This window comes from Lolium rigidum, chromosome 7, assembly GCF_022539505.1.
Source record: "Lolium rigidum isolate FL_2022 chromosome 7, APGP_CSIRO_Lrig_0.1, whole genome shotgun sequence".
NCBI lineage: Eukaryota > Viridiplantae > Streptophyta > Magnoliopsida > Poales > Poaceae > Lolium > Lolium rigidum.
In genome coordinates, this window is record NC_061514.1 from 269,914,428 (window position 1) to 269,923,739 (window position 9,312).

The window sequence follows — 9,312 nt, forward strand, 5'->3', positions numbered from 1 at the left end:
TTTTGAAAAACATAAATCACTCTTAAATCTTCACAAGGATCATAGAGCAGCCATATGTACAGCGTTACAAATTTTATGTGATTTCTCACAGATCCACAAAACTAGAAACATGCCACCTCTGTTCCAAAGCTCAAGGTTTTTTATAACAAAATCAAACCATGTAAAGTTTAAACAAACTTTTAGAAGAATCTGTCAATAAATATGGTATTTTGTAGATACCATTTGAAAATTTATTTTATTATCCATCTAATGATATCGATTTTGTATATTACATGTTAATGAATTTTGGTAAAATCTTGGTCAAACATGACGTGATTTAACTTTCCAAAAATTATATAAAACCCTTTAGAATTGAGGTAGTAGCAAATTAAGTTGCTCAATAACACGGTTACCAGAGGAGATGAGATTCTCCAAAACTCTCTACCAACTACACCATCGCTCAAAGAATAAATGCATATACAACGGCGATCAAGCCGACGCGGGTCCGCGGTACGCCGACGGACGTTCCGGCCGGCCCTCCGTCGCGATCATCTTCACCTCCACGTCAGTCAGGAAACGGCATCTCCTCCTATCCTACGCACGGCCCTCGCCGCTCCAAAGACACTCCCTATCACGCGTTAATTACACGCCTTTTCAGCCAAATTCCACCGGTCAATCGCGCGCGCCATATGCCATATTGCCAATTGCCATCGCCACATAAATTACCGCACGTACGTCCATTCAAATACGTGCTGCGCTAGTTCCTGCTACTAGTGCTACCGCTTCCTTTAAATCCGTTATCGGCACTTACTTTGGCGTCTCTTTTTCCAGACGACGCGGACCGCTCCATCGCTTTTGGCGCTTTCGTGGAGGTCGCCCGGCGGTGGACGTTGCTCCGCGCTCGATCGACTCCACATCGGACCGGAGGTACGTCTTCCCGTACTCTTCTTCGAGTAGGGAATACCTTTACTCACTCGGTGCTTTGCCAAGTGCGAAAATTAAGAGTCAAGAAGGTGACTAGCGTAATTCACACAACGACTCGAATCGACACGAGCTGATCGGAACGGAACGGGGCAGAAAAAACAATGACTACTTGTGGCTAATGCTGCGAATCGCGAAACATTGACTCGTCCTCTTCCTTCCGGTCGTTTCTTACCAATTCGGAATTGGAGCACACGATGGATCACCTAGGAATAAGTAATCATTCTTCTAGCTAGCTACCTAAGCTAGCAAATCTTCATCTTGACGATCTTGGTTGGTAGTTTTATATATATACTTCCACTTGGTGAGAACTAGATTTGGTCTTGCACCCACTCAAATATACACGTCTTTGCAACTCATGACCACTGATTGACTGGACCGAACGAAGTAGAAATGCTATTTGTGCCAGTCGGTTAAGCATGCGATCTAGGTTTAAATCCGTACAATTTCGTCCTAGGCCTAGGGCACTGGATCGATGACCCAAACCCTAGAAGGCCAGAAACATTTGCGCCCAGATGTACCACTGCATGCGGGCCCCCTTCGTGCAAAGGTGAGACGTGACCGGGGCAGGGAGGATGGTGGAGCGAACAACAGGGCCTCGATGGCCTTCGTTAGTGCATGCGGGCAAGTGTGGAGGAGCGGCGAAACCTTGGCGGTGACCGAAACAAAGGTGCGGAGTAGAGGGGTGCGATGGTGCGGGCTAGAGGTTGGTGTCGTGTGATCAAACCATGGAGGCGGCAACAAGGAGGCCCGGCAAGGAAGGATACATGTCATGCACCGGTTAGGCACCTCGTGTTCCTTTTTTTTCCACGTGGAGTGCTAGTCAACCAAGGATTTGCGGCAATGATAGCAAGGAGCTCAGGTGGCGGCGGTGTGAGGCTGCATGCATGGACGGTGATGCCCCAATCATTGGAGGTTTTGCCGATCCAGCGGCGATGGACTTTGTCGATGTCGTCACCCTCCTAGATTGTACCCCCTTCTTTCGAATAAATATGGCACTCTCTTTTTTCTTGGTGTTTTCTTTGGATAAAAATTACAAAAAAAAATATTTAAAAAATATTTGTATAAATTAGCATTAGTAGAAAATGTTTGTAATACAATTTCAACCATAGTAATTGTATACTCCCTTCGTCCGTAAAAAGATATCGAATATTTGTCTAAATTCAGAAGTATCTATACACTAAAGGTTGTCTAGATGCATCTAAATTGATATGTATTTATAAATTAAAGTGTCTAGATGCATCTAAATTCATATGTATTTATAAATTAAAGTGTCTAGATGCATCTATATTTCGATAAAATTACGGTATTCTTTTATGAGTGAAGATAGTACTTACTATAATATAGCAAATATTTTGTTCCATGAATTTTTTCGGTTAAATTTCGTTTTAAAATACCTGTACGCCGTGTTTATCGAAACGGAGGTAGTCATGCACAGAAGTACCCAAGAACTTGAACAAGTCGAAACTGACGCGATAAGAGCATGCAAAACGCTGTACGTACGCCGTAGGTACGTGTCGGCCACGTGACCCGTAGGATAGGTAGAGGCCAAAAGGGTGTGAGATCCGGAGATGCTGCTGCTGCTCGCCTCCAATTCCGAACGCTGCCATTTCGCTCACTTTCACGAACGGGACGTCCGAAACCGTCAAATCAGGGAAACGGGGAACCCCTCTCGCCCGCTCGCAAGCTAGCGCTGCCGACCGCCACGGCACCCACCTCGACCTCTGCCTCCCAACCGAAGCAGCCCCGGGCAAGGCAAGTGAGCAGGGCTGCGTGAACCGGGTTCACAGCGGGCTCCACGTACCTTGTGCTACTGTAGGGTGGGGCCACCGCGCGGCGTGGTAGGACATGATCGCTTCGGACGCGCCCTGCCGGCCTCACGTGCGCGGGCCGTACGTTCCCGGGCGCTGGGTCTGGTCGCACGTGTCGCTCGATCAAACTCCTCGTCCCCACGCCGTCCTGCCGGTTCGTCCCTGTCCCTAGCCAGATGCTCCGTGTCCCCCGCTCGATTCCCATCGGGCGGCCCTGCCTTCGCGCCATTTGTCACGTACCACACAAGTGCTGTCCGATTAGATCCAACGGTGGCGGTGCCTTTTCTTGTAGCGACGAAGAAAAAGTAAATGGAAAAGCATCGATTAATAATGCGATTAATTTAAGAAACCCACCCGACCCGATCCCCCTTATTTCTTCCGCCCTTCGCGTCGTCTCCTCGCCAAAACGCAACGCACCAATTCCACCTCACCTCCTTCTCCTCCGCGGCATTCCCTCCCACCCGGACCCGACGGAGCGGATGGACTCGGACGCCTCCATCTCCCCGCGGCGGCGGAGCTGCTACAGCGACAACGGCGACTCGTCCTGCTCGGAGCCCTTCAGCGACTGCGGCAGCGACGACTCCCTCACCACCTCCTCCCCGCTCAACCCCGCCGCCGCAGCATCCATCCACCGCCTCCTCCTCTCCTGCGCCGCCGACGCCTCCCCCACCACCATCACCTCCCTCATCACCACCCTCACCGCCCCCACCACCCCCCTCGACGCCCTCCGCCGCGCCGCCATGGAGCTCCGCCTCCTGGCCAAACACAACCCGGACAACCGCGTCCGCATCGCCTCCTCCGGCGCCATCCCCCCTCTAACCGCCCTCCTCGCCCACCCCGACCCGCTCCTCCAGGAGCACGCCGTCACGGCCCTCCTCAACCTCGCCCTCTGCGACGCCAACAAGGCCCTCCTCCTCGACGCCGGCGCCGCCCGCCACCTCGTCCGCGCCCTCAAGGCCGCCGCCTCCCCCGCCGCGCGCGAGAACGCCGCCTGCGCGCTCCTCCGCCTCGCCCAGCTCGACGCCGCCGCCGCCGCCGCCGTCGGCCGCGCCGGCGCCGTCCCGCTCCTCGTCAACCTCCTCGAGGCCGGCGGCCCGCGCGGGAAGAAGGATGCTGCGACGGCGTTGTACGCGATCTGCGGCGGCGCCCGCGAGAACCGGCTCCGCGCTGTGCAGGCTGGCGCGGTCAGGCCGCTGCTCGACCTCATGGCTGACCCCGAGTCCGGGATGGTCGATAAGGCCGCCTACGTGCTGCACTCGCTTGTGGGGATTGCGGAGGGCCGCGCGGCCGCTGTGGAGGAGGGCGGCGTCCCCGTGCTTGTGGAGATGGTCGAGGTGGGCTCGTCCAGGCAGAAGGAGATCGCCACGCTCTCGCTGCTGCAGATCTGCGATGACAACGCCGTGTACCGCACCATGGTCGCCCGCGAGGGCGCCATCCCGCCCCTCGTCGCGCTCTCGCAGTCATCCTCCGCCCGCCCAAAGCTGAAAACCAAGGTAACCATAGCAATCGCACTTGCTCCTCGCCTTTCCGCCGTTCAGATCATCAATAGAAGAACTCGCAATTTCAGAAACGCTAATCTCTTTTGTGATGATGATTGTGCAGGCTGAGTCGCTGATCGAGATGCTGCGGCAGCCGCGGAGCGCGAGCATGCGCGCAAGGCCGGCGGCCATGGTTGCGGCAGAGTGATCGATACACGTCCGTTTCAAATTGCGTGCGTTTTTCTTCACCTTTTGTTCACAGTGGCGAGAAGAGCCGGCCGGAAGGTCGGCCGGCGTGCACGCCCGTGTAAATACCAAGAGTGCAGCGAGTTTGTTGCGTCCCGCGAGCGAGTGTACATTTTCCCTCAAGCGAGATGGTGTCATGACACTGTAAAAAATCTCTTGTCCCCTTTGTTCCCTTATTTTGCTTCTTTTACCAGCTTGGTTTCCTTCGTTCCTCGAGCGAGCGAGGGAGGAACCCCTAGTTCGTGTGTGCGGTGAAACGGCTCACCGAGCTCTGCTGTGTGACCGACCGAGTGGTGTGGAGTGCTAGTACATCAGGAATCAAAATCATCTTCTAACTAGGACTTGTTCCTGAAAATCACGGGTTGATCTTGAACCGCAATCCGACCGTGCCGTGACATTCTCGCGTGCGTTTCGATCGCTTCATTCTCATTCTCAGGATCCTGTGGCAGCAAACGGGCCGAGCCGTTGGTGACTTGGTAAATCAGCAAGCAACCTTTGCCGGTTCAACCGAGCACGACAGCTCGGAATTTTCTAGCGGTCGCTCTGCCGTCGTCTACTCAGCCGGGTCTCCTGCGGAGGCCACCAAAAGCTGGTTTCGCCTGCTGCCGTTTGTGGCCTAGAAGACAATGGGTGGGCCCGCCCGGCGGTAAAGCTGAAAGATCTTGCGCTGCCCCCGGTAGGTTGCTTGATCTTCGTCCCCTGTAGCGGAAAACGACGCTGCTCCTTGGCTGAATCTGGCCGCTGCTGGTTCTTTTCGGCCCGGGGCCCAGCCCTCGTTTCTTTCCCGGGGCGGGGGGCGTGGAGCGCATGCCGATCCCATCCCCTATCGGGCCCGTGGTTGTTGTTGGTGAAAGAGTAGGGAACGGATAACTGGACACGTCGGTCGTCCTTTCTCGATCTGCACTTGTACGTGCTTTGCTGGACTGTGCACCTTTTCGGAATGACGTCGGGCCATGGCGCAACCGTTGCGGCATATTCCTTTATGCCATCTCCATCCGGACCATCCAAATGGTTATGCAGGCACGCTCGAGCGAGGCGACGTAAATGGACGATTCGGGTGGACCGACTCATCCGTACCTCAGATTTGGGTAGCTGATGCATCGAGACGGACAACGAGCGCATCCTCCCTTGTCCTTTCTTTAGCCTACTCGGTTCCTCCTGCTAGTGGGATGAAGCCATTGTAAACTTCTCCTCTACCCCAAACCCTTGCATGCCTATCCGTCGTCATCCGCAGGCAGCGATGTCGTCTCCTCTTTTCGTTGCCTATCCGCCGGCCGACCCAAACGGGCAAAAAAGGACCGTTTGGATCACCGATTTGGGTCGGCCCGCTGGGGAAGCCCTTAGCGAACGTGTAGTTTCATCTCCGGCCACTCGGCGAGTTCTTTGACCTAAAAAATCCCCAGACTCTAGATCACTTAACTTAGGGTATCTCTAAGGGTTCGATCCAATTCCAGACACGAAATGCGTCTGTTTTTTCAGTTTGAGTCAGATCGTGGACACAAAACCGGTTGCACGGTGATCCGTCTCAAACGTATCTATAATTTCTTATGTTTCATGCTACTTTTATGATGATACTCACATGTTTTATACACACTTTATGTCATTATTATGCATTTTCCGGCACTAACCTATTGACGAGATGCCGAAGAGTCAGTTGCTGTTTTTGGTTTCAGAAATCCTACAAAGGAAATATTCTCGGAATTGGACGAAATCAACGCCCAGGGTCTTATTTTTTCACAGAGCTTCCAGAAGACCGAAGAGCATACGAAGTGGGGCCACGAGGGCCCGTAACCATAGGGCGGCGCGGCCTGCATGGGGCCCGTGCCGGCCTATGCGGTGGGCCCCTCGCGCCGCCTCCAACCCTACCCTTCCGCCTACTTAAAGCCTTCGTCGTGAAAACCCCAGTACCGAGAGCCACGATACGGAAAACCTTCCAGAGACGCCGCCGCCAATCCCATCTCGGGGGATTCAGGAGATCGCCTCCAGCACCCTGCCGGAGAGGGGAATCATCTCGCGGAGGACTCTTCATCACAATGATCGCCTTCGGATTGATGTGTGAGTAGTTCACCCCTGGACTATGGGTCCATAGCAGTGGCTAGATGATTGTCTTCTCCTCATTGTGCTATCATGTTAGATCTTGTGAGCTGCCTATCATGATCAAGATCATCTATTTGTAATGCTACATGTTGTGTTTGTTGGTATCCGATGAATATGGAATACTATGTCAAGTTGATTATCAATCTATCATATATGTGTTGTTTATGTTCTTGCATGCTCTCCGTTGCTAGTAGAGGCTTTGGCCAAGTTGATACTTGTAACTCCAAGAGGGAGTATTTATGCTCGATAGTGGGTTCATGCCTCCATTGAATCTGGGACAGTGACAAAAAAGTTCTAAGGTTGTGGATGTGCTGTTGCCACTAGGGATAAAACATCAATGCTTTGTCTAAGGATATTTGTGTTGATTACATTACGCACCATACTTAATGCAATTGTCTGTTGTTTACAACTTAATACTGGAAGGGGTTCGGATGATAACCTGAAGGTGGACTTTTTAGGCATAGATGCATGCTGGATAGCGGTCTATGTACTTTGTCGTAATGCCCCGATTAAATCTCATAGTAGTCATCGTGATATGTATGTGCATTGTTATGCCCTCTTTATTTGTCAATTGCCCAACTGTAATTTGTTCACCCAACATGCTATTTATCTTATGGGAGAGACACCACTAGTGAACTGTGGACCCCGGTCCATTCTTTACATCTGAAATACAATCTACTGCAATACTTGTTCTTTACTGTTCTTCGCAAACAAACATCATCTTCCACACTATACATCTAATCCTTTGTTTACAACAAGCCGGTGAGATTGACAACCTCACTGTTACGTTGGGGCAAAGTACTTTGATTATGTTGTGCAGGTTCCACGTTGGCGCCGGAATCCCTGGTGTTCCGCCGCACTACACTCCGTCACCAACAACCTTCACGTGTTCCTTGACTCCTACTAGTTCGATAACCTTGGTTTCATACTGAGGGAAAACTCGCTGCTGTACGCATCACACCTTCCTCTTGGGGTTCCCAACGGACGTGTGTCAACACGCCAACATCAAGGATTTTTTCTGGCGCCGTTGCCGGGGACCTGAAGAAAAATTACACCACAAAGATTTCTATCTCCCGCGTCAACTGCACGCTGATGACCCACAAGTATAGGGGGTGTATCGCAGTATCTTCGATAAGTAAGAATGTCGATCCCAACGAGGAGCAGAAGGTGTTGACAAGCAGTTTCGATGAAGGATTCACTGTAAATGCTCACGAGACAAGTATTCGGGGGTTTTGATGTAACAGATGAATAAAGTACAAGTAAGTAAAGCGCGAGAGTAATAATTGCAGCGAGTGGCCCAATCCTTTTTAGCACAAAGGACAAGCCGGTTTGTTTACTTATAATGACCAAACGTTCTCGAGGACACACGGGATTTTAGTCTAGTGCTTTCGCTACATACGGCTAATTAATCTTCAAACGGCTAATTATAATGTTCTTTCGCTACATACGGCTAATTATAATGTGCTTTCGTTTGAAGATTAATCAGCTATATGAAGCGAAAGCACTAGACTAAATTCCCGTGTGTCCTCAAGAACGTTTGGTCATTATAAGTAAACAAACCGGCTTGTCCTTTGTGCTAAAAAGGATTGGGCCACTCGCTGCAATTATTACTCTCGCGCTTACTTACTTGTACTTATTTCATCCGCTATATCAAAACCCCCGAATACTTGTCCGTGAGCATTTACAGTGAATCCTTCATCGAAACCGCTTGTCAACACCTTCTGCTCCTCGTTGGGATCGACATTCTTACTTATCGAAGATACTACGATACACCCCTATACTTGTGGGTCATCAAGACTATTTTCATCGGCGCCGTTGCTGTGGAGTGAAGCGCTATTGGTAAGTGGAATTGGTAAGGAAAACCTTTACTGTTTGTGCTGATTTTATTTCTGCCTGCTGCTATAATTCATTATGGAGAGATCTTCTCTTAAATTTCTATTTGGGAAATCTACTACTACTGCAACGGTAGTGGATGAGGCGCCAGGTGAGGAAGAAATACCATATAAAATACCTATGAAAATCATTGAACATGTTATGGATAACCGCTATGAAGGGGATGGAACTGTCCATCCTGGTGATCATTTACTGTTTTTGCATGAATTATGCGGGTTATTCAAATGTGCAGGTATTGCTATGAATGAAGTAAGGAAGAAACTATTCTCTATATCGCTGTCTGGTAAAGCGGCGCATTGGTATAAATTACTGGATAATGGGGATTCTCTTGAATGGGATGATATTGTGCCCCGGTTTTATTCTAAGTTCTATCCTCCAAGTGAAATTCACAAGGATCGGAACCGCATATATAATTTCTGGCCTCATGATGGAGAAAGTATTGCCCAAGCTTGGGGGAGATTGAAGTCTTTAATGCTCAAATGCCCCATTCATGAGCTTCCTGGTAATGTTATTATTGATAATTTCTATGCAAGACTTTCTTTTCATGACAAGACTTTGCTGGATACTTCTTGTTCTGGATCATTTACACGCAACAAAGAAGAGTTTAAAAGGGACCTTCTTGATCGGATCCAAGAAAATACTGAAGGTTGGGAGAACGACAAGGATAGAGAACCAGGAATAATTTATGATTATAAATGCATTGAAGCTTTTATGGATACTGATTAATTTTAGTAATATGAGTGCTACATATGGTCTTGATTCTCAAGTTGCTGCAAATCTTTATAAAGATTTTGCCTCTCATTATGAATTGCCTAAGAAGAATTTTG

General features: G+C 50.1%; 1 protein-coding gene across 1 annotated transcript; it reads left to right on the forward strand.

Annotated features, from left to right (window-relative positions):
• The first annotated feature begins 3,180 nt into the window (after positions 1-3,180).
• LOC124679370 (U-box domain-containing protein 4-like) lies at positions 3,181-4,667 on the forward strand. The gene is made up of 2 exons (XM_047215143.1): positions 3,181-4,264; positions 4,374-4,667. The coding sequence occupies exons 1-2, from the start codon at positions 3,251-3,253 to the stop codon at positions 4,455-4,457; spliced, it is 1,098 nt and encodes a 365-aa protein (XP_047071099.1). The 5' UTR covers positions 3,181-3,250; the 3' UTR covers positions 4,458-4,667.
• The last annotated feature ends 4,645 nt before the right edge of the window (positions 4,668-9,312 follow it).